Below are 25,781 nucleotides of genomic sequence, written 5' to 3' on the forward strand. Positions count from 1 at the left end.
TATTAGTGTAGATACACGATTGCATGTGTGTAGACATACGTACATATACACATATAATTTTTGTTTACTCAGCCAGAGTATAGACAAGATAATTACTTGGCTAAATCAATAAAACCTAGAGTGACCCAGAATATCTAGTTCTAAGTGATTAGTCAGTACAAGGCATGAGAAGTAAGGGTGTGGAAATATACTGCATAATTGTGTCAGTTCTCCCCTGTACATGGGTTCATTATTGAGAATCAATTTCAGTTTCAGAGGCGACTTTAATTCCTTGTAAATGAGTAGGAAGTTAGTAAGTAAATGCTTGGTGTTTTCCTTATATTATCTCTCATAATATAAGAAAACAGTGGCAAAAAGCCATCAACAGATGGTGTTTTTATTAGCCAAAGATTTATTTTTCAAAGCATTTTTATATTAATGAAGTCAGGTTGAAATTAGAGGCATTTTGTCAGTTGTAATTGTCTGTTGTAAAAATGTGTTGATCTTTTGCAAATTGCTAGAGGGAAGGAGCAAAATAGCCATTTTCCATAATTTTGTGATGGTAACCCAAGGTCCATAGTCTAATCAGACCCCAAATTATGTGCTCAGCTCTAATTTTTGTTTTCAGTGGCTTTACAGAAGCTATGAGTCTCAATTCTGGGCCATAAATGAGGAACACACAGCAGGGTTCTTAGTCCTTCTCTGCACTATGAATTATTTATAAGATATAAGTTTCATAACAAGTGTTGCAACAGGTTGCATGTACTAGTTAGAAAACATTCTCCCCATGGCATCCTATGTTTGAATGGAAACATATTGCAGTTTGAAACACAGATTTCTAATATATCTGTTCTGAATTCATCAGTCTACATTATGTTTACCTAATACTAGTATGTCAATATAGCCATTTGTAATATATTGGGTTTCCATTGATCTAGGAATCTGGACCACTCTGCTAGAGATAATCACAAACTGGGTCCATTACTAATGCCTACTCTAACTTAAGCTGGGCCTTTTCATCAAACTACAGCTCTGTCATATTCATCTTACGGTCAAACTTTTTAAGAGGAGCCCAGATTTGGAGCCTCCACTTTATCACTACCTCCATACTTAATCCTGTAGAGTTTGGCATCTACTTCCAAAAGTCTATTGAAACTCATTTTTCAAAGGTCACCAGTGACCTCTAATTACCAAATCCAGCTGCCTTTCTTGCACGCTCTACATATATGACAGTGACAAATCCTTGACTGAAACGTGTTTTTTTTAATTATCACATTAGCTTGACCCAGACCTGCATTCCCAAATGCCTGAACACTGAAGCTTTCTCCTAACCAGTGTCCCTGTTCCCCAGGCTTTTCTATTTCAGTTTGCCCCACATATTGCTGGTAGCTTGATCTCATAACTGCAGCCCTGATTATATCATTATCTTACTCAAAAGCCTTCTGGAAAGTCCCCACTGCTTCAAAAATAGGTAAAAACTCCTCACCTAGGCATTTAAGACCTTCATAACAGAGCCTTGATTTCCATTTCCAGTCTTGCCTCCCCCCACACACTACTCTCTTGTACCCTCTGTTCTAACCAAACTCAAAAGTCTCTTCCCTGAACATGTCCTATACTTTATTCCATTTTAATTTTGTTTATGTTATTCCTAGTGCCTGGAACACCCTGCCACCCTCCATCTCTGTCTGTTAAAATCCTACTTATCCTTCAAGACTCCTCTTAATCTCACTTCCTCTTTATCTCCGAAGTCACTGCACCTTGAACAGAGTAGATGTTCAATACCTTTTGTTGTGTTAAATCTCTGAACTGTTGTTTCTTTTTTCCTCTGACATCTACTTAGCTTAAAGATCATGCCCAAATCAATGATTGCAGCCATTCTTTTTTCCTTCTTCCCTCTCTGTCCTTGTTAAGGAGAAGGCCACAGTTGAAATGGTCATGGAGTTAAAGAAGAGCAGGGGAGACACTGTGCCCAAACCACAAAAATGGAATAAATTATGAAAAATAACTTCCATTGGAACAAAGCCAAAGGAACCAAGAGAGATCTGGCAAAAAGGGAAGCAAACATTAAGATGGTTTTCATAATCCAGTTTGAGAACAAGCAAAATCAAACTGCCTGTCCTAGAAATACGCATATCCAGAGGAATACATCTTTTAGGATAGATTCATTGGACAGTGCCAAGGTTACTAAGCACAACAGCTCTTTAGTAGCAAGGGGCCAAGTACATGAGTCCTCTCCCCCTCCCCCATTTCTCCTACTGAAAACATGAACTTTGAAGAACTACAAACCATAAAAACTGTAGAGACAGCAATGAAGCATCATGGCCAAGAAAAAAAAAATGATAGTTGTGTAAGGGCCAGGAAGTTGGGGTATTACATTTAGAACAGACTTTGTGAGGGCATTGGGATGATGAATCAGAGAGGAACGGATATTGGGGCAGGTCCTGGGGTAGTAGCAGCCACCAGAGCTGAAGACTTGGGAATGGGAAGGAATAAAAACCTCATTATGAAACTACAGTAAATAACATTTTATTTTCTTACATAAGGAATGGGAGAAAGTAGCTTGTTCAACTGAAAATATGCTAAGAGTTCTGAGTATTTTTGAACTATGTTATATTAAACAGATTTCCAAAGTGCTTCTAATGTATACCTTAAAAGTATCTATATAGTAGTAAGCAGTGATAAGCAATGGATGTCCTATCTTGATACAGTCAGGCTTTGCTTTTTGAAGTCTGGCATCTCTGTGGGCTCTTTCTTAGTGCCAAATAAGTGAAACTGACAGATGATGCTAGATTTTGAGGAATCCCACACTTAAAATACCATATTCTTTTCTGAAGGAATCTACTGATAAATATAAAATGTTATCATCAACAACAACAACAACAAATATACACAAAAATCATGGGATTCTGGAGCAAAGCCATGACTGAATGCTAGAGACCTGAGTTACAGCCCTAGCTTTGCCATATAGTAATTATATGACTGTGGAAAATACTTTACCCCACTCTGAAGCTCAGTGTTCTCATCTGGAAAATGTTGACGTATCCTACTTCATGGGTTGTTATGATTATTCAATGATATATATGAAAATGTCTAGCATAGTGTCTGGTAAGTAGTAATCATTCAATAAATTATAGTTTTCTTAGTCTACTAATCTGTAAAAGAGATAATAATACATATTCTATCTATGTTACGGGTATACTATGAGGGAAAAATGAAATATTGACTATGAAGTACTTTAAAAAGTTAAAAATATTACAGAAAACATAAAGCTGTCATTAAAGTCCTATATCCACAAAGTCATGAATGTCAGCTTTTCCCCAACAATGATAATGGACCAAATGTATAGTTTTATTAAGTGCTTGGAAGAGTGCTTAGCCCATAGCAAGTGCTCAATGAATCTTTTGAAATAGTATATTTGCCACCCAGCTAGTGTGGCTCAGTGGTTGAGCGTTGGCCGATGCACCAAGAGGTCGCAGGTTCCATTCCTGGTCAGAGCACATGCCCGGGGTTGCGGCCCTAGTCCCTGGTGGGAGGCATGCAGGAGACAGCTGATTAATGATGTTTCTCTCTCATCATTGATGTTTCTCTCTCTCTTCCTCTCCAGTCCTTCTCTCTCTCTAAAATCAATAAAAAACATTTTTTAAAAAGGAAATAGTGTATTTGCTGACTGACCGACTGATCTCCACATGATATTGGTTCTCAAGCTCATTGAATGTTTGTTCTTTTTCCCCCCTCTTACCCTTTTCCCTCTTGCTTCACACTCTGCGATGACAGCAAACTCTAGAGATGAACCTCACCAACCTGGTTAAGCGTAACAGCGAACTAGAAAATCAAATGGCCAAGCTAATACAGATCTGCCAGCAGGTTGAGGTACGTAACAGAAATATTTGTGATTTCTTCAGAGGACCTGTATTGATTCTTTTTTTTGGGGGGGGGGAGGGACTTGAATTATTCATTTGTTTGTTTGTTTGTTTGCTTATATATTTATTGGCTTAAACCCTTTACCTTTTTCATCCAGCCTCACAACCTCCCTCCCCTGTGACAGCTGTCAGTCTGTTCCCTGTACATATGAGTTTGTTTCTATATTGTTTGTTAGTTTACTTTGTTCATTAGATTCTACATAAAAGTAAACATCATATGGTATTTGTCTTTCTCTGACTGGCTTATTTCACATAGCATAATACTCTCCAGGTTCATCCATGTTGTCTCAAAAGGTAAGATTTCCTTTTTTATGGCTGAATAGTATTCCATTGTGTAAATGTACCACAGCCTTTTCATCTAATCATCTACTGATGGCAATTGGGATGCTTTCAAATCTTGGCTATCTATACTAATAAAAGGGTAATATGCTAATTAGACCGGGAGACTGGACATCTTCCTACCATTCGACTTCCTTCCAGAGAAAGCCACGGTGGTGGGGACTGAGGCAGAGGCGGATGGGGCGATCAAGCCAGCAGGGGAGGGCAGTTGAGGGCCATGAGGCTGGCAGGGGAGGGCAGCTGGGGGCCATGAGGACAACTGGGGAGGGCAGTTGGGGGCTATGAGGCCGGCAGGGGAGAGCAGCTGGGGGTCATGAGGCCGACCGGGGAGGGCAGTTGGGGACCATGAGGCCGGCAGGGGAGGGCAGCTGGGGGCCATGAGGACAACCGGGCAGGGTAGTTGGGGGCCATGAGGCCAGCAGGGGAGGGCAGCTGAGGGCCATGAGGCTGACCGGGGAGGAGAGTTGGGGGCCATGAGGCCAGCAGGGGAGGGCAGCTGGGGGCCATGAGGACAACCAGGCAGGGTAGTTGGGGGCCATGAGGCCAGCAGGGGAGGGCAGTTGGGGGCCATGAGGCCAGCAGGGGAGTGTTTAGGCAGCGATCAAGCCAGTAGTCAGGCAAGTGATTAGGATCCAGCAGTCCTGGATTGTGAGAGGGATGTCCAACTGCTGGTTTAGGCCCCATACCACAGTCAGACATCCCCAGAGGGGTCCCAGATTGGAGAGGGTGCAGCCTGGGCTGAGGGGACCCCCCCCAGTGCACGAATTTCATGCACCAGGCCTCTAGTTATAAATAACATTGCAGTGAACATAGGAGTGCACATCTTCTTTTGGATTGGTGTTTCGGTTTTCTTCAGATATATTTTCAGAAGTGGAATTGCTGGGGGGCTTGAGTTTTGTCAGACTGTAGCTCAGCCATTTGGAGTGAAGGACTGACTGGCAGTTCTAGAAAGTCTCATTTCTTTTGGATGCTTGTGTTCTCAGAAAAGTGGCAGATATCTATTGTTTAAAAATATAGGTATGAAGTGGTGATGAGTTGTGGAGACAATAATCCAAGGGACAGTCCCTTCTCCTTTCCAAACAGGCAATATGAGAATACGACATGATGTGTGTTTCTTCCTGCATCAAACTAGATATTATAGCTCCTTGAAGAGACTGCTGTGGTGCCATAGGGAAGTTGGGAATCTGGGTCATCAGAGTAGGGTGAGGTTCATTCAGTGCCATATTATTTTTATAACAATATTATCAGGACTGCTACTCCTCTTCCTAGCCTCTTCTTCCTTTGTCCCCATGCCCCTTACCTGGTCCACACTCACCACTTTTCCACTTATTCTTGTCATCAACAAATGATATCTATGTTATAGTTGTCTGTGAATTTTAAAGTGTTACACAAGTATAAGGTTTTCAGCAATGGTTACCTACATCAAATCTCAGAGCACAGCTTATGAGAGGAGTCAACCTCTTCTTAAGTGGATGCAATAAAAGAAAGATGTTAGCCCTGACTGGTTTGGTTCAGTGGATAGAGCGTTGGGCCATGGACTGAAAGATCCCGTATTTGATTCCAGTCGAGGGCATGTACCTTGGTTGCAGGTTCGATCCCCAGTAAGGGGCAGCTGATCGATGTTTCTAACTCTCTATCCCTCTCTCTACCTCTCTGTAAAAAGTCAATAAAAATATTTTTTAAAAAAAGAAAGATGTTATTTCTCTTTCTCAAGAATGTGAAACTTTCGCTGTAGCACTTGCTTTTCTGTAGCTTTTGTTAAAGAGGCAATAGAAGTGCTTAAAGTGTAAACAGTTGGGTAAAATATTATAGGACACCTCATGGGCAGTGATTGGATAAAAATATTTCTAATTCTATGTACAACCTTATAGTCTAGTTCTAATCTTAACTGTATGACAAATAAATGTAATGGTTCAAGTTTATTTTACTTTCAACAGTATAATAATTTTACTATGATCTCATATCTTAAACCCACCTAGGGATTCCTATTTAAGAGAAGGTAGAGAATTTTGTAAGGAAAATAATCTTCTTTTATGAGTAACCACTCATGATTTTTTGGATTTCTTAAAATATTGGGTTTCTTTTTAAAAACTTTTTTATTGAATTTATTGGGGTGACATTGTTAATTAAATTACATAGGTTTCAGGTGTAAAATTCTATAAAACATCATCTGTATATTGTGTTGTGTATTCACCACCCAAAGTCAAGTCTTCATCCATCATTTATCTCATCTATACCTTCTTCTACCTGCTCCCACCCCTCTTTCCTTCTGGTAATCGCCATACTGTAGTCTGTATCTATGAGATTTTTTGTTGTTATTTTGTTTTTCCTTAATCCCTTTACATTTTTCACCAAACTCCACAACCCCACTCCCTTCTGACAGCTGTCAGTCTGTTCTCTATGAGTCTGTTTCTATTTTTTGTGTTAGTTTATTTTGTTCATTAGATTCCACATATGAGTGAAATCATATGGTATTTGTCTTTCTCTGACTGGCTTATTTCACTTAGCATAAGGCTCTCCAGGTCTAGCCACACTTTTGCAAGGGGTAACATTTCCTTCTTTCTTATGGCCAAGTAGTATTCCATTGCATAAATGTACTGCTGCTTTTTTTATTCACTCATCTAATTATGGGCATTTGGGCTGCTCCCAAATCTTGGCGATTGTAAATAATGCTGCAGTGAACATAGAGCTGCATTTGTTCTTTCAAATTAGTGTTTCAGGTTTCTTCAGATATATTACCAGAAGTGCAATCACTGGATTATAAGGCAGTTCCATTTTTAATTTTTTTGAGGTAATTCCATACTGCTTTCCACGGTAGCTGCACCAATCTTCATTCCTACCAACAGTGCACGAGGGTTCCCTTTTCTTCATATCCTTGCCAACATTTGTCATTTGTTGATTTATTGATGGCAGCCATTCTGGCAGGTGTAAGGTAATCTGATGATTAGTGATGTTGAGCATCTTTTCATATGATTATTGGCTATCTGTGTGTCCTCTTTGAAGAAGTGTCTATTCAGGTCCTTTGTCTATTTTTAATGAGATTGTTTTGTGTTTTTTTTGGTGTTGAGTTTTATAACTTCTTTATAACTTTCAGATGTATGGGTGAATAATTTCTCCTATTCAGTAGGTTGACTTTTCATTTTGTGAATGGTTTCATGTGCTGTGCAAAAACTATTTAGTTCGATGTAGTCCCATTTGTTTATTTTTTTCTTTTGTTTCCCTTGTCTGAGGCAATATATCAGAAAAATATTGCTATGAGAAATGTATGAGATTTTACTGTTTATGTTTTCTCCTAGGATTTTTATAGTTTCAAGTCTTTCAAGTCTAACATTTAAGCCTTTAATTTTCTTTCTTTTTAAAGTCTTTTTTTTAAATTTAATGAATCTTTACTGTTCAGATTATTACAATTGTTTCTCTTTTTTCCCCCCATAGCTCCCCTCCACCCGGTTCCCACCCCACTCTCTGCCCTTACCTCCCTGCCACTGTCCTCATCCATAGGTGTACGATTTTTGTCCAGTCTCTTCCTGCACCCCCCATACACCCTTCCCCCTGAGAATTATCAGTCCACTCCCTTTCTATACTCCTGATTCTATTATATTCACAAGTTTATTCTGTTCCTCAAATTTTTAATTCACTTGATTTTTAGGTTCACTTGTTGACAGATATGTATTTGTTGTTCATAATTTTTACCTTTACCTTTTTCTTCTTCCTCCTCTTCTTAGAGAATACCTTTCAGCATTTCATATAATACTGGTTTGGTGTTGATGAACTCCTTTAGCTTTTTCTTATCTGTGAAGCTCTTTAGCTCCCCTTCAATTCCAAATGTCAGCTTGGCTGGGTTAAGTACTCTTGGTTGTAGGTTCTTGCTATTCATCACTTTGACTATTTCTTGCCACTCCTGTCTGGCCTGCATAGTTTCTGTTGAGAAATCAGCTGACAATCGTATGGGTGCTCCCCTGTAGGTAACTAACTGTTTTTCTCTTGCTGCTTGTAAGATTCTCTCTTTGTCTTTTGCTCTTGGCATTTTAATTATGATGTGTCTTGGTGTGGTCCTCTTTGGATTCCTTTTGTTTGGGGTTCTGTGTGCTTCCTGGACTTGTAAGTCTATTTCCTTTCACCAGGTGGGGGAAGTTTTCAGTCATTATTTCTTCAAATAGGTTTTCAGTATCTTGTTCTCTCTCTTCTTCTGGCACCCCCATAATTCTGATGTTGGTATGCTTGAAGTTGTCCCAGAGGCTCCTTGCACTATCTTCAACTTTTTGGATTCTTTTTTCTTTTTGCTTTTCCGGTTGAGTGTTTTTTGCTTCTTTGTATTTCAAATCTTTGACTTGATTCTTGGGATCCTCTGGTCTGCTGTTGGGTCTCTGTATAATATTTTTTATTTCAGTCAGTGTATGTTTAATTTCTAGTTGGTCCTTTTTCATATCCTCAAGGGTCTCGCTAAATTTATCGGCCTTTATAGGAAATTCTTGAAAAACCTTATAACCGTGGTTTTGAACTCTATATCCAGTCGTTTGTTTTCCTCCATTTCTTTCGTTTGTGATATGTGTCTTTGTCTCTGCATTTTTGCTGCTTCCCTGAGTAGGTAGGGTAGCTTTGTGTGCTAGGTTTCCTATATGGCCCAGTGGGTCGGCCTCCCCAGTTACCTGAGGTGGACACTCTTGGTGCACCCCTTTGTGGACTGAGTGTACAGCCTTGTTGTAGTTAAGCCTTGATTGTTGTTGGTATCACTGGGCGGAATTGACCTCCAGGCCAAACGGCGGTGAGTATCAGCTGTGTCTATGCTGGGAGATCTTCTGTGCTGGAGACAGCCTTATAGGACCAGACTTGCAAAATTGCAAAAGCCTCTGTGCTCAGCTTGGATGGGGCGGAGTCTCAGGGCTGAGCAGACAGTTTTGGCTTCCGTCAGCCCTGCCCTTGCGCGCGTGCCTCCAGACCTCTGCCTTCCGCAGCTCCCCTGAGTTTCCACCTGACAGTCCAGATTCCCCTGTAAGAGCATGGGTCCCCAGGGGCTCGCCCAGAACTGGGGCTCATGCATTCAGAACTGGGGTTCAGTGCAGTCAGGAGCTTCCGACTCCCTTCTGCTAGGGAAAGCCTGCTGCAACCTCCACAGTCAGTCTTCTCTGCGCACTCGCGTGCACGCGCCTCCAGACCCCTGCCCGCTGCAGCTCCCCCCAGTCTCCGAGTCTCTGTGTGCCTTTCTCTCTACCTGACAATCCAGACTCCCCCTGTATGAGCCTGGGTCCACAGGGTTTCGGCCGGAACTGGGGTTCATTGCAGTCAGGGGCTTCCTTTCCCCTCCCGCCAGAGAAAGCCAGCCAGGCACTCAGCTGCCCTTCCTCTCTGCACGAGTGTCTCCGTACCTCAGCCCTTTGCAGCTCCTCTGATTTTCTGTGAGCTTTTCTCTTTCCTTCTAGTTGTAGAATTTCCACTCAGCCAGCTTTCCTGTGCTTCTGAATGATGTCCGTTCTGTCTTTTAGTTGTTGTTTTGAAATTGTTGTTCGAGGCAGCAGTTTAGGTGCTTACCTATGCCACCATCTTGGTTTCTCTCTTTAAAGTCTTTATCTGCTTTTGGAATTAGGATAATGCTGGCCACATAAAATGAGCTTGGGATTCTTCCCTCCTCTGGAATTTTTTGAAATAGTGTGAGAAGGATAAGTGTTAGTTCTTTGAATCTTTGGAAAAATTCACCTGTTAATCCATCTGGTCCAGGACTTTTCTTTGTTGGGAGATTTTTGGTTATTCCTTCAACTTCACTAGTTGTAATCTGTTCAGATTCTCCGATTCTTCCTGATTAAGTTGTGGCAGATTGTATGTTTCTAGAATTTATCCATTCCCTCAGACTGTTCAGTTTGTTGGCACATAATTGTTAATAATATATTCTTATAATTCTTTGTATTTCCGTGGTGTTAATTGTTATTTCTCCTCTTTCAGTTCTGATTTTATTTATTTAGGTCCTCCTCTTTTTTCTTGATGAATCTGAATAAGGGTTTGCCAATCTTGTTTATCTTTCCAAAGAACCAGCTCTTTGTTTTAAAGATCATTTGTATTGCTTTTTACACTGCATATCATTTATTTCTGCTCTGCTCTTTATTATTGCCTTCCTCCTATCCACTTTGGGCTTTGTTTTTGTTATTTTTCAAGTTCCTTCAAGTGTAAAGTTAGATTGTTTATTTGAGATTTTTCTTGTTTCTTGAGGTAGGCCTGTAATTCTATGAATTTCTCTCATAGGACTGCTTTCACTTTGTCCCATAGGTGTTGAGTTGTGTTCTCATTTTAATTTGTTTCAAGGTATGTTTTGAGTTATTTCTTGATCTCATTTTTATCCCATTCATTGTTTAGTAACATATTATTTAGCCTTTATATCTGTGTGTGTTTTTTCAGTTTTTTTTCTTGTGACTGATTTATAGTTTCATATCATTAAGGTCAGAGAAGATGCTTGATATGATTTCAATCTTCTTAAATTTATTGAGACTTGTTTGTGTCCAAACATGTGGTCTATCCTAGAAAATGTTGCATGTGCACTTGAAAAGAATGTATATTCTACTGCTTTAGGGTGAAATGCTCTGAAGCTATCAATTAAATCCATCTGATCTAGTGTGTCATTTATGCACGCTATTCCCTTTTTGGTGTTCTATCTTGAAGATTTTTCCACTGCTGTCAATGAGGTGTTAAAGTCCCCTACTATGACTGCATTACTGTCAATCTCTACCTTTATGTTCATCAACATTTTTAGGTGCTCGTATGTTGGGTCCATATATGTTTACAAGGGTTATATCCTCTTTTTGGGTTGCTCCCTTCCTCAAAATGTAGTGTCTTTTTTTTGTCTCTTACTATAGCCTTTGTTTTAAAGTCTATTTTTTCAAATATAAGTATTGTTACTCCAGCTTTTTTCTCCTTTCCATTTGTATAAAGTATCTTTTTCTATACACCTACTTTTAGTTTATGTGTAACTTTCATTCTGAAATAGGTCTCTTGTATACAGCATATATATGGGTCTTTTTTTCTTATCCATTCATCTACCCTATGTCTTTTAATTGGATCATTTAAGCCATTTACATTTAAAGTGATTATTGATAGGTTCATAATTATTGCCATTTTATTCTTTTAACTATGTCCTTGTATTCCTCCTTCCCAGGACCCTCTCCTCCTCCTTCTTTTCTCCTCCTCGTCCTCCTCCTCCTCCTCCTTCTTCTTTTCTTCAATAAGGCCCTTTAACATTTCTTGTAATGCTGGATTTGTGGTATCCAACTCATTTAAATTTTTCTTGTTGAATAAGCTCTTTATTTCTCCCTTAATTTTATATGATAGCCTTACTGGGTTAAGTAGTCTTGGTTGTAGTTCCTTGGTTTTTATCACTTTGAATATTTCATGCCAATTCCTTCAGGTCTGAAATGTTTCTGTTGAAAACTCCATTGACAGTCTTATGGGAACTACCTTGTAGGTAACTGTCTTTTTGTTTCTGCTTTTAAGATTCTCTCTTTGTCCTAACCTTTGCCATTTTAATTATGATATGTTTTGGTATGTGGCTCTTTGTGTTCATCTTGTTTGGGACTTTTGTGCTTCCTGGACATGTGTGTCGTTTTCCTTCACTAAGTTAGGGAAGTTTTGATCATTATTTCTTCAAATAGGTTCTTGATCCCTTTGTCTCTTCTTTTTCTGGTATTCCCATGATACAGATGTTACACTTCATGGTGTCCCAAATGTTCCTTAAGCTATCCTCATTTTAAAAAAATTTTTTTTTTGCTTCTCTGAATGGGTGTTTTTTTTTCTAACTTGTCTTCCAAATCAGTGATTCAATTATCTGCTTCCTCCAACCTAGTGTTTATTCCTACCAGTGTATTCTTCATTTCTGACTGTTCCTTTGTTATGGTTTCCCTGTCCTTTTTCATGTTCTTGAGCATCTCTTATAAATTGCTTGCCTCCATTTCATTTAGCACTTTGTTCTGGAGATTTCTCTGGTTCTTTCATTTGGAGCATGTTTCTTTGTTTCCTTAATTGGCTGCCTTTTTGTGTTTGTTTCTATGTATTAGATTGATCTGCTATGTCTTGGTGGGGTGGTCTTACATAAAGTAGGTATCCTGTAAAGTCCAGTAGTACAATCTCCTTAATCACCTGATCTGGGTACTTCAGGAATGTCTCTTGTGTGTGTTACGTGGGCCCTCCTGTAATAATTGAGTCTTGATTGCTATTGGCCTGTTTGTGTGTGGGATTGACCCTTGGGCTGGCTGACTGTGAGGTTCAGTGTCAACCACAGCATGTGAGCTGCTGTGCAGGTGCTGACCACACAAAGCAGAGCTTGTCTCAGCAGGGTCTTACACCTGCCATAATATCTCTTTGAATATGCATACCACTTGCGAAGCTTATTGGATCCTGCTCAGGGATTTTTTGAAGTTGGCTATTGGGAGTGTTGGTTCTGGTGCTCTTGGTAAGGACTCTGGTGCAGGCCAATGACAGAAGCTGTCTATGACTGGCCCTGGACTACCTGTTTGGAACTACAAGCGATCCACAGTTTGAGGTTGCCTCTGCTGGACCTGGGTGTACCAAGCTGTGCACCAAGGCCAGCTTTCATCAGCAACGGGCCAGGGGGCAGGTCAGCAAAAGTTTGAAGGCATTCTGAAATCCACCTCCACCTGCCTCCACCTGCCTGCTTCCTATTAGGCCCAGTCACTTAAAGAGCCTATGGCATTACTCGAGTTTCTTGAGGTAGGTTCTCAGTGAGTCACCAGGTAGGAGTGAGTGGTATTTACCAGATTGATACAGGTTCAAGCTCGTTGTTAGTGCTGGGTGTTAGGCCACTCAGAATATGTCCCTGTTTATACCAAATCTAGCTGCCTTCCACTGTGTGCTCACACATCTTTGTGTTAGGGTGGAGTCTCAGGGAGTCATCAGGGTGAGGTCTTCAGAGTTTATCAGACCCTAACAGACCTAGATCTGGCAGGGTGAAGGGAGGGCTCTGTACTGGTCAGGCATGTGAGAGAAAAGTAGTTGCTGGCCTAGAGCCACACAACTCAATCTGTCCTTGATTCTGCTGGGAGGAGCCCAAGCTCAGCAGGGTGGGGCCTCTAGGAGTAGGGAGGATGGAGTTAGTGCAGTGGTTGGCAAACTGCGGCTCTTGAGCCACATGCGGCTCTTTGGCCCCTTGAGTTTTTAGCAAAGGCCAGCTTAGGAGTACCCTAATTAAGTTAATAACAATGTACCTACCTATATAGTTTAAGTTTAAAAAAATTGGCTCTCAAAAGAAATTTCAATCATTGTACTGTTAATATTTGGCTCTGTTGACTAATGAGTTTGCCGACCACTGGGTTAGTGGATGGCCAGTGAATGGGAAGTTCTGGTCAGGCTTCAGGGAAGGTGCAGGGTGTGGCCCTGCTCCAGAGCCCCACAACTTAGCCTGTTCTGAATTTTACCTAGTCCTCCACAGGATGGAGCTATCAGGAATTGGGCAGGTGGGGCTGCTTGGAGCCTGGAGGGTGCGACTAGCACTCTCTTGGGGGGGTCAGCCAGGTTCACATGGGGGTGAGGTACTCGTCCCCACCCCAAAGGCACACAACTCTGTCACTGACACCCCCTGAATTTGCCCAAACCTCAACATCCCAGCCTAGGCAGCTGACTCCTCAGCAGGGTATAAGCTCTGCAGGGTGGGGCAAGAGGGCGTCCAAAGGGTGGGGCTATTGCTTTCCCTCAGGCAGATGCCACATAGAGGGTTGTGCTCCATCTAAGAAAAATAGCTTCTCTGGTGTGGGAGAGGGACTCAGCACAGGGATCTTGGCAGCTATCCTTCAGCTCTCTCCTCAGAGTCATAAACGCCAAACTCCCCATTCTACTCTAGTTTGTTACCCTCTCCCTCCTCCGGAGCAGAGGGTAAGTGACCGTGAGTGTGCCGGGGTCTTTTCCCAGCTTTATGAAGGGTTCAGCATTCTGGAGAAAGGGGCTGCGCGTAGATGATTAAAGAGTCCGGAGATGAAAGATAATTTTGAAAGGCATTGGGGGTCAGAGGAGCTTCAGCTAAAGGGAGCTAAAGACTCTCCCTTGATCAAGGACCTGTGCTTTTATTCAACACGATTTATCCTAAGGCAAGGTGGAAATATACACTTCAAAGGGTAAGGTATCAAAGGGTACAGAAGCATTGTCAGTTTGGGGAATAGCCTACAGATATTCAGGTGTTTGGCCAACAGGAGGCAATAAAATGCCCTGAACTGTCTGGCAGTTAACAATCCTATACAGGTTTGGGGGAAGTGCCGTTTAGCCATTCCCAACAGGTAAATTACATATGTGGCTCACCCTTGTTGAGCCCCCCAAGTCCCATCAACCTTGTGATGGAACTCTTGTAATTATTACATGCTGGAATTGGTTCTCGGCATGAGTGAAATATTGTGTATTGGCCCTTTAAGAGGGTGCCTGTTTCTCTGGAAGACTACTGTCGGACAGAATCTGTGCTTATTTTCACAGTCAGATATTATCTGGGTGCCTCTTCCCAGCTCTGGTGCTCTGGGTTGGGGTGCCTCCCTTGGGATTTAGACTCCATGCTTCTCAGGGGGGAACCCCCCCCCCCCCGAGCTGAGATATCCATCTGGAAGCTAGGCCAAATGCCCATAGGAGCAGGGCCAGCCTTTTTTGCATCTCTGCCTTTCCTGTCAGTCTTGATATGGCCTCTTCTGTAAATCCTTGGTTATAAGAGTTCTCTTCAGCTAGTTTTCAGTTGATTATTCAGGATGACTGTTCTATAATTTAGTTGTCATTCTAGTTTGGTTCTTGGAGATGAGTGTTGCTTCCACCTACACTGCTGCCATATTGGATCCCAGCAATCAGTCAAGTATTGGGTTTCTTAAACTAGGGTATACTTGTATGATAGCAATTTAATCATTGTTGCACACTCCATTTGTGGAAGAGAGTGGTGCTAAATGTAGGGTACATAGGATACCAGTTAAACCCTGTTATGAGATTGTGCAATGGGGTCTGGAATTTAGGAAGAAGCATAAGGATTAGAAAGAAAGAATACTGGAATGTAAGTTGGAAAACTGGACTCTAGACTTAAGTTTGTCATTAACTGGTAATATAAACTTTAATAAGTCATTTAGCCTCTCAGCTTGTGTCCTTACCTATAAAATGAGCAGTTGAACTGACTATATGACCTTTGATGTCTCTCCCAGATTTCATAGGTGAATGGTTACTTTCTTTATTCTCTCCTTTTTCTTTTCAGTCTCATCCTTTCCCAGGGGGGAGAAATAAAACAGAAGGCATTTTAGAGTGGTTTTCAGATCATCAGAGTCACTCTATGTTCCACTATATCAAAGCTTCTGATTATGCTGTTAGATTACAGTATAATAATCCCACACTGGTGAAAAGACAAGGAAGTATTGTAAGTAGGAGACAAAATAAGGAATCCCTTGGTTTAGAATTTGCATGATTGAGGGTGGGGTAACAGCTAATAGTGGATAAATTCTGGTTAGAAATTATAATAATCACCTTTCTCATTCTCATCAAAAAGACTATTAAATATAGAACAATTTGTAGTCAAATTAGAAAAATAAGCAATTTATTTTCATTATTTGTTCACTTCAGGAACTCTATGACATCTTGTCCTACACCTGGGAATCTTGTCTCTCTATCCAACCAAATGCCCTGTTCCAACATTTCCCAGCCCATTGCGCCAAACATACCTTTAAATTCAGAACCCTTCTCTTTTCAAGTGGCAAGGAGCTAGTCTCATAAAACAATGCATCATTGTGTTAATAGAGGAGGACTCATTCTTGCCCTTTAAGTAAAAGGTGATATTTTAACAGCACCTTTCTGAAGTTAGTACTCCTGCTTAGTATTCAAGGGCTGACACTAGTGCTTATAAATGTAAGCAATGTAGGAGGGAAGAGCAGCCCCATCATGAACCAGCAAGGGAGGTGTTTAAGAGGCTCCCTTAGGGATGCTTATTAAATCCATCCTGTAGGCCATTGTCTGCTCTGGCACACAGAAGTTCACCTTTTGATAATAGCTGTGCATGACATTGTACCAGTTACAAAGAAAAATGGCATGGATATAGTATTTACCTTGGAGGGCTTACATGGTACCCACATCCACCCTGATGTGGATACACATGTGTAGGAAATATAGACAATGGAATAAAAATGTTAACAATTAGGAAAGACTCCTGGAATACTGCATTACATGCCAAGGGTGAGAGTATATTTGGGGAGTTAACTTCATGGTCTATTCAGTTTAAAATGCTATTTTAACAATGGCTCTACAAGATAGCTTATGGAAGACCATGGTTGTCCCCTATGACATCACCCGTTCTGAAAGGTTAGGGATGTGCCCTATGAAAGATGAAACAGAGGGTCGGAGACCATGGGATACCAGGACACAGGCTTTATTGGCGATCACCCTGCCGGCCACCTTCCAGAGGGGGAAAGGGAAGAGAGAGAGGGAGAGAGAGAGAGAGAGAGAGAGAGAGAGAGAGAGAGAGAGAGCTTGCCAGGGTGAGAGTGCCTTTTAAGGTGAGGAAAAGAGGGGACGGGGCTTAGGGCACTCAGCCCACGCTGATTGGTGGTTTCATGTAAGGTACATGGTTAGGGGCCTAGGGATTTAGGCATTGGGGACTTACATGGCAGGTGCTGATTGGTGGAATGTCTGGCTGTGCTGCAGGTGGAGTTTACATCATACTCCGTCCATCAGTTGGGGGGAGGGAGGATCTATCACCCTAAACTTCCCCATAATAATAGGGTGAATCCAGGGTACTTATTACTAGTATACTCATTCAACACAGAGCCTGTGTGTCCAGAAGGCTTCAGGACAAACACACATTAGAAATGCAATTAAAGAAAGAACTTGGGACTTCATAAGTGCTTATAAATACTTTATAAATAAATAAATAATAGCATACTGTCCATCATGAGAGCCAGACAGTGAAGGGTGATATGACAGTTTTTCAGCTTATCTAATCCAGATTTGTCTATAGAAAATGATTATATTCATAGTGTAAACCAGGCATTTCACATTAGGTGGGGGTGGAGGATACAAGCTAAGGCACTTCTGAGAAAACTATTTTCCTGCCAAACCTGTTCCCCTTCCTTATTGTCTGCAAATGTTTTTGTCACAGATTGACTTTTCATAAAGGGGCCATAAATACTGCCTCCCTCTCCTGGTTCTTTTTCCCTGTTCTCTATTCTCCTCAGAAAGTAAACAAAGCTGCAGTCTTCCTATTATTACAGAAACAGAGATTAGAATCACCAGAGATTTGTTAGCTGAATTCTTTGGTAATGCAGCCTATTGTAGATGCTGCCCAGCTTCCAGAATTTAGTGGAAAGGCAGTTAGAAATTTTTCTACCCCAAGACTCCGTTAATCTGGTTAAGGAAGGACATGCTTTTGACCTTGCTACTCTGGCCACTTGATCTCTATATATAGTTCTTTGTCCTGTCTCATCAGGCATCCTTTGTTTACATTTCCAGAGGAAATCTCTGTTTAATGCATAGCCAAAGCAAAATATATACTAACAGATGACTCTTTCCTTTTGGCTTCCAAGACTGTATAGTTTTGTGAGTAATTAGCATTCCAGAAAATACTGAGGGAAAGAAAAATAGTTAAATACTTTGTAATCAGTCAGTCAACATTTCTTGAGCAAGAACTATGTACTCACTGTGATGAGCAATTTGACAACTACAAAAGAAATACTTCTGATGGCCTCCAGGAACTTTTACTCTAGCTAGGGAAAACACAGTGTCTACTGAGAAAGAGGAGTATTTAAAAAGCAGCATGCAGTACAGTGTAGGGTTCAAGTGAATGTAGTGTAACTCTTCCAATTTTACTTATTTAGTCTTACTGTTAATTTTTAGGGCACTGAGCACATTAAAGCACTTTCCTGGATATTTTGTGTGTCATCTGTTTTCCTCCCCTTCAAAACTGCTATAGTACCATGGGAGCTCCGTGGGCAGATCAGTTTTTTTCTGGCTCTTCTCAAGCCTTTTAAGGAGCTGGGTGGCACTGATCTTTAGCATTAAGATAAAGAAGAAACAAAGGAGATGAGTTGGGAGAGAGGGAGAGGCTTTCAGTGGTTCGGGATATTTCAGCTTTTGGTCTTGCCATCAGGTTTCAGCTTCAATAGCTTTCAGAAGTTATTGTTTAGAGTTCAAACTGTAGGTGGCTTGGTGGTCTCTCTTTCGGCTCTTATTGCTCACTGAAAGGGGATTTGGTTTGGGAAAAGCAAGAATCAAGCCTGACTGCTTCACCAAGCATAAAAATAGGTGTTTAAATACAAATTAATGTTTTACTAGTAATCTGCTAATGGATGATTTCAGCAGATGATCCTTAAATATTTTAGAGTGCTCCAGCTAAAGGAAAGAATATAATCTAAGTCATTAAAGCACAAATATGTTTACTGGAGGAGTCTTTTCCAAGCACAGAGGACATGATAAAATGAAGAAGTGATTAGAGTGAAGTAATTGTAACCAGGTAAAATTTAATAAAGATAATTCATTGTAACCAAATTTTTGAGGAAAAATAAATTACTCTCTCTGCTGAGACAGAGAGCAGAGGTATTAGTAGAGGTAGAAATGAACAAATTGTATGGGCAAAATGGTACTCAAAACTCTGGGCATACACTGTGTATATAGAGATAAATAGGAATGGTTCCAGCCCCCAAAGAACTTACCTGACAGGTAAAATGTCAGATAAAAATATGAAGTGATAATTATTGTAATGAAGGTAAGTGCAAAAGTACAAGCTAGTACAGAGAAAGAAACACCTCAGTCTGCTTGAGGGACTTAGGAAAGACTCCAGAATGGATATGAAAATTGACTTATCTTGAAATAAAAGAATTTTGCCAACAAAAATGAGGTAAGAGAATGAAGGGACAGCATGCAAGAACACAGAAGGATAAACAGCATATATGTGTTCAGGGAACTACCAGAAGTTTAGTTTACTAGTAGCCACACAGAATGTGAAATGTGGAAATCTTTGCATGAGGCAAGTGTAGAGAAGTAGTTAGGGCCTAGATAATAAAGGGCCTTGTGTGCCATGTGTAGGTGTTTAGACTTGATCCTGAAGATTCCAGGAAGCCATGGAAGGATTTAAAGCAGGTGAATAACTGGATAAGATCTGAATTTCAGGATTGTTCTGGCAATCCTGAATGTAGACATATGAAACAAGGCTCAAGGCTCAAAAATGAAGGCAAGGAGACCATTCAGGTGAGAGAGACCACGGCCCGGCCTAAGGCAGTGGCAGTAGGGTTAGGGAGGAGGGTATGCATTCAAAACACTTCTAGAATGTGGATTCAGTACTACCTGGTGATCGTTTAGATGCAGTGGATGAAGGGGTGAGAAAATAGTAAGATGACCCTGCCCACTAAGCCAACGTGATGACAAGATGCCAGCATGATCTCCCAAATACTATTGGTGTGAATTATCCTAACCCCCTCAAGGCTAAGAAGACACTAATAGTCACACACCAGCTGTCATTATTTTCCACCACAGCCTTACAGGCCACTGTGTTTGGCAAAACTCACATACTAGTAGAAACAAAGACCTTCTGTCTGTTGTCAGCCAGGCTACTTGACAGCAAATTCCGAACTTTCAGAAGTGATGTTTCCACTGCATCCTGGCTGCCCTGGAGATTGACCCTCCATTTTTTGTACAATGTCCTCTATCATGAATGTAAAATAAAAGTTGGTTTTGAACATTTTTATACCCCCCCCCAAAAAAAAGAAAATAGTAAGATGATCCACAGGTTTCTGGCTTGGGTGGCTGAATAGATATGTTGCTTTTAACTAGGTTAGTAAATAGAGTTCTTTTTAGACATGCGAGGTTTGTTGTGCTGTGGTTCAGAGAGTTAGGTAGGAAATGCCTAGTATGCAGCTCACTGGCTAGACCTGGAGATCAGGAAAGAGGTCTGGGAAAGTAATGAAGACTTGGGAATCATCAGCCTCGAAGTAGCACTTAGAGCCACAGAGAATGTGTAGAATGAAAAGAATGCCTAGAACAGATCAGTACAATTGTTTGTCAAACTGACCTTCCAAAAATAAATGGGAAGACTGTGAAGCCTTCTATGAGATTACTAGGGGACAATATTTTAAAAAATTGAATATCAGAAGTAAATTATTGATTTGTGGAAATAATCAACATTTTAGAGTAACTTCATAGACTAAGAATAAGTAATGTTCATTGGAGGTTTCCTATATTGGAGGTAAATACATTATATCTGTTAACCCATTTAATCGTCACAACAACTCTACGAGGTAAATACTGTTTTATTCCTACTTTATAGATAAAAATAATGAAATACAGAGATATTGAAGTGATTTGCCAAGGTCATGCCACTAGGTAACAGGGTGGGGATTTGAATCCAGGTACTTTAACTCAGGAGCCTGTACCCTTAACCACCACATGGCATTTCCTTTTGTAAAGTTAAAGTACACACCACTTGGATGTCCCTTGTTTCCTCATCAGTGGTTCCTGACCCATCCCATAAGGAGACTTGTAGTGAGTAAGGGATATGAAATAGGGATGTGAATTCTGGAGGAGAGCAAAAGAGAAACAGAAAGAGCAGAAGGGAGGAAGTAAATCAACAAAACAGAGGATTGAGATGGCAGAGGAGGAGAAGCTTTCAAGGTGTGGAAGGTTTAAAGGTGAAGAGAGGTAGAGCGGTAGTTAGTATCTTTTTGAAGTGCAGAAAACTCTGACTTACAAACTCACATAGAATATTCCAGTTGTTTATTCTGTTATTGGGTAGCTAACAGCAGGAGTTACTAGATCCACTGACTCAAAACATATATGTTTCATCTTTTATTTGGTTTCCAGCCACCTCTCCAGTCCAGGGTCCTCTTCCAAGCTCCAAAGCTTCAGTTTCTACAACTCTCTCCTCCTAGAAATACAGTTTCTGGAACACAGTGTGCTGTGGCAGCTTTGGAGTTGGGCAGACAGGAGTCATGCTAGCTGTGTAACCTTGGACACATAACTTCTCTGAGCCTCAGTTTCATCATCTATAAAACTTGGACTAATTATATACCTTGAAGGACAAGGTAGTATATGTTAAAGCACTGCTACTGTGTCTGGCATATAGTTGAGGCTCAATAAATGGTGGTAGTAATTATAGCAGCAGCAACAGCAGTGTGAGTAGGAGTAATAGTAAGAGCAGTTGTTAGTAAGTAGTACTATAGTAATATTTCTGGGCACCACACCTTTGCCAGAGATCCCTAGCCCTGACCTCGGGACTTCTAGGGGTATTTAGAGTTATTTCTGAGGGTGGAGAGGACAGTCATTCCCAAATGCTCAGTCAATTTCAGATTTAACATACATGAACTAGAACTTTCCTTGGGAAGGGAGAGTGGTGATGAAATTGCAGCACTAAAAATGTTGGGAATCTTAGCCATATGACCCTATTTAAAAATCTACCAATAACTCTGCAAAGATGTTACAGTAAAGAAGATTATTATACTAGAGGCCCGGTGCATGAATTTGTGCATGGGTGGGGTCCTTAGGCCTGGCCAGCGATTGAGGCCTATCAGGGGGCTGGCTGGCTGGGGGGAGGGGCTACAGGAGGTTGGCCGGTGTGGGGGGATGGGCCGGGGGAGGTTGGCCAGCTGGGGGGAGGGGCCGTGGGAGGTTGGCTGGCTGGTGGGGGAGGGGCTGAGGGAGGTTGGCTGTGGGAGCACACTGACCACCAGGGGGCAGCTCTTGCATTGAACGTCTACTCCCTGGTGGTCAGTGTGCGTCATAGCAACTGGTCGACTGGTAGTTCCCATCATTCCAGTCGTTTGGTCATAACAGTCGCTTAGGCTTTTATATATATAGCAACTGGTCGACTGGTAGTTCCCATCATTCCAGTCATTTGGTCATAACAGTCGCTTAGGCTTATATATATATATATATATATATATATATATATATATATATATATACTAGAGTACTACAGGCCCGGTGCACTAAATTCGTGCATGGAGGGGGGTTGTCCCTCAGCCCAGCCTGTACCCTCTCCAATCTGGGACCCCTCAAGGGATGTCTGACTGCCCGTTTAGGCCCGATTCCAATGGGATCAGGCCTAAACTGGCAGTCGGACATCCCTCTCACAATCCAGGACTGCTGGCTCCCAACTGCTTGCCTGCCTGCCTTCCTGATTGCCCCTAACCGCTCTGCCTTCCAGCCTGTTTGCCCCCAACTTCCCTCCTCTGCCAGCCTGGTCACCCCTAACTGCCCTCTCCTGCAGTGTTGATCACCTCCAACTGCCCTCCCTTGCAGGCCTGGTCCCTCTCAACTGCCCTCCCTTGTAGGCCTGGTCCCTCTCAACTGCCCTCCCTTGCAGGCCTGGTCCCTCTCAACTGCCCTCCCTTGCAGGCCTGGTCCTTCTCAACTGCCCTCCCTTGCAGGCCGGGTGCCTCCCAACTGCCCTCTCCTGCTGGCCATCTTGTGGTGGCCATCTTGTGTCCACATGGGGGCAGGATCTTTGACCACATGGGGGCAGCTATATTGTGTGTTGCAGTGATGATCAATCTGCATATTACTCTTTTATTAGATAGGATAGAGGCCTGGTACAGGGGTGGGGGCCAGCTGGTTTGCCCTGAAGGGTGTCCCGGATCAGGATGGGGATCCCTTGGGGTGTGGGGCAGCCTGAGCGAGGGGCCTGTGGTGGTTTGCAGGCTGGCCACGCCCCCTGGCAACCCAAGCGGAGGCCCTGGTATCTGGAATTTATTTTCCTTCTACAATTGAAACTTTGTAGCCTGGAGCGGAGCCAAGCCTGGGGCTCCCTCCGAGGCTGGCAGCCATTTCTGTTGGGGTTATAATTGAAACTTTGTTGCCTTAAGCGGGTGGGCCCCGCCAGGGTGTGCCAAAAGCTTTGCTTCCCCTGTTGCCGGGAGCAACCCTGGCCTGCTCTCTCAAGCTCCATTCTGCCGCCACTTCTGTTTGAATTTGTTTACCTTCTATAATTGAAACTTTGTAGCTTGAGTGGAGGCTTAGGCCTGGCAAGGGCAGGCAGAAAGCTTGGCTTCCTCTGTTACCTAGGAAATCTTGCTCTCTGTGGCTGTAGCCATCTTGGTTGGGTTAATTTGCATGCTCGCTCTGATTGGATGGTGGGCGTGGCTTATGGGTGTGTCGGAGGTATGGTCAATTTGCATATTTGTCTATTATTAGGTAGGATATATATATATGTTGCTAATTTTCAGTTACTAATTTAAACAAATTTTATTTAATAGAGAAAGTTCACTGCCCTTCTGCAAAAATATCTTTAAGCTGATACTTAAGTAAACTTGCCTATTATCCTGCCCAAATCCTCTTGATTACTGCCACTAAACAAAGGCACAAATTTTATGGAAGGACTCATGCGTTCATCTCTAGTACCTTTAAAAAGAGAGGGTTCTTTGGAATTTTTAAATGTTTACTAGCCAAAATGTTCTGTGAGTATGCCAGACAGAGTTTATTCTTATACTATTTGTTAATTATTGTATTATTTTCCATATGAACAACTGTAAACCTACTTTGGCTCATGACTGTATAGGTGTTATTGAGAACTTAGAAATGGATGAGACCCCCTAAGACAGAGTTCACATGATAGAATTCTTGGAATACTGACATTTTATATATATATAAAATACTATAACTAAACTGGGTTTATTCCAGAAGTAAGAAATTATTCAACATTAGAAAATATATTAACATATAGTGTTATAATACATTTGTTAATAATGCCATATTATATAATTTTATTATTAGTGATATCAACCTTTTATCTGTCATGTGTTGTAATTTTTTCCCAGTTTGTCATTTATCTTTATTTTTTGTATGATTTTTGTTCTTTCATTCATGGAGGAAGGTCTCCCTTCCTTAAACTTCCTTTTCATATTTTCAGTGATTTTCTTTTTTTCTATTTTAAGTCTTTAATATACCTGGAATTCGTTTTAGGATATGAAGCTTTAAAATTTATTTTACGTTATGCAGTTTTGTTTTCTTCCAAATAAATAGCTACTATTGCAAGACCATTTATTCATACAAGTCTTTTTCCTATTGAATACATATACCAATTTTGCCATATATTTTGTTTCCATATGTATTTGGACCTATCCCAGACTCTGCTCTGTTCCATCGATTTAATTTTCTAGTCTTAAGCCAATCCCTTACTATTTTTTATTATAGTGGCTTTATGGTAACTTTTTTTTTAATTGAATAAATGTTTATTGTTCAGATTATTACAATTGTTTCTCCTTTTTCCCCCACCATAGCTCCCCTCCACCGGTTCCCACTCCACCCTCTGTCCTTACCTCCCCCCCACAGTCCTCATCCATAGGTGTACGATTTTTGTCCAGTCTCTTCCCGTACCCCCCACACAGACACCCCTTTCCCCCTGAGAATAATCAATCCACTCCCATTCTATGTCCCTGATTCTATTATATTCACCAGTTTATTCTGTTCCTCAAATTTTTAATTCACTTGATTTTTAGATTCACTTGTTGATAGATATGTATTTGTTGTTCATAATTTTTAGCTTTACTTTTTTCTTCTTCTTCCTCTTCTTAAAGAATACCTTTTGGCATTTCATATAATACTGGTTTGGTGGTGATGAACTCCTTTAGCTTTTTCTTATATATGAAGCTCTTTATCCGCCCTTCAATTCTGAATGATAACTTTGCTGGGTAGAGTAATCTTGGTTGTAGGTTCTTGCTATTCATCACTTTGAATATTTCTTGCCATTCCTGTCTGGCCTGCATAGTTTCTGTTGAGAAATCAGCTGATAATTGTATGGGTGCTCCCTTGTAGGTAACTAACTGTTTTTCTCTTGCTGCTTGTAAGATTCTCTCTTTGTCTTTTGCCCTTGGCATTTTAATTATGATGTGTCTTGGTGTGGTCCTCTTTGGATTCCTTTTGTTTGGGGTTCTGTGCACTTCCTGGACTTGTAAGTCTATTTCTTTTACCAGGTGGGGGAAGTTTTCAGTCATTATTTCTTCAAATAGGTTTTCAGTATCTTGTTCTCTCTCTTCTTCTGTACCCCCATAATTCGGATGTTGGTACGCTTGAAGTTGTCCCAGAGGCTCCTTACACTAGCTTCAACTTTCTGGATTCTCTTCTCTTCTTGCTTCTCTGGAGGAGTGTCCTTTGCCTCTTTGTATTCCAAATCTTAGACTTGATTCTTGCGTTCCTCTAGTCTGCTGTTGGGTCTCTGTATAATATTTTTTATTTCAGTCAGTGTATGTTTAATTTCTAGTTGGTCCTTTTTCATATCCTCGAGGGTCTCGTTAAACTTATCGGCCTTTTCTAGGAGATTCTTGAAAAACCTTATAACCGTGGTTTTGAACTCTATATCCAGTCGTTTGTTCTCCTCTATTTCTTTCATTTGTGATCTGTTTCCTTGTCTCCTCATTTTCACTGCTTCCCTGAGTTGGTAGGGTGGTTTTGTGTGCTAGGTGTCCTTATATGGTTCAATGAGTCAGCCTCCCAGTTACCTAAGGTGGGCACTCTTGGTTCACCCCTTTGTGGGCTGTGTGTACAGCCTTGTTGTAGTTAAGTCTTGATTGTTGTTGGTGTCACTGGGAGGAATTGACCTCCAGGCCAATTGTCTGTAAGGACCCG

General features: G+C 41.3%; 1 protein-coding gene across 3 annotated transcripts in view; it reads left to right on the forward strand.

Moving 5' to 3' along the window:
* The window catches only part of MID2 (midline 2), a 120,880-nt gene that overhangs the window by 30,891 nt on the left and 64,208 nt on the right, over positions 1-25,781 (forward strand). For all 3 annotated transcript variants that reach the window (XM_079765433.1, XM_079765435.1, XM_079765434.1), the window contains exon 3: positions 3,754-3,849. In XM_079765433.1, coding sequence (XP_079621559.1) covers positions 3,754-3,849 — 96 coding nt within the window. The remainder of the gene's footprint in view (positions 1-3,753; positions 3,850-25,781) is intronic.

The sequence above is a fragment of the Cnephaeus nilssonii genome (genome assembly GCF_951640355.1).
Source record: "Cnephaeus nilssonii genome assembly, chromosome: X".
Classification (NCBI taxonomy): Eukaryota; Metazoa; Chordata; class Mammalia; order Chiroptera; family Vespertilionidae; genus Cnephaeus; species Cnephaeus nilssonii.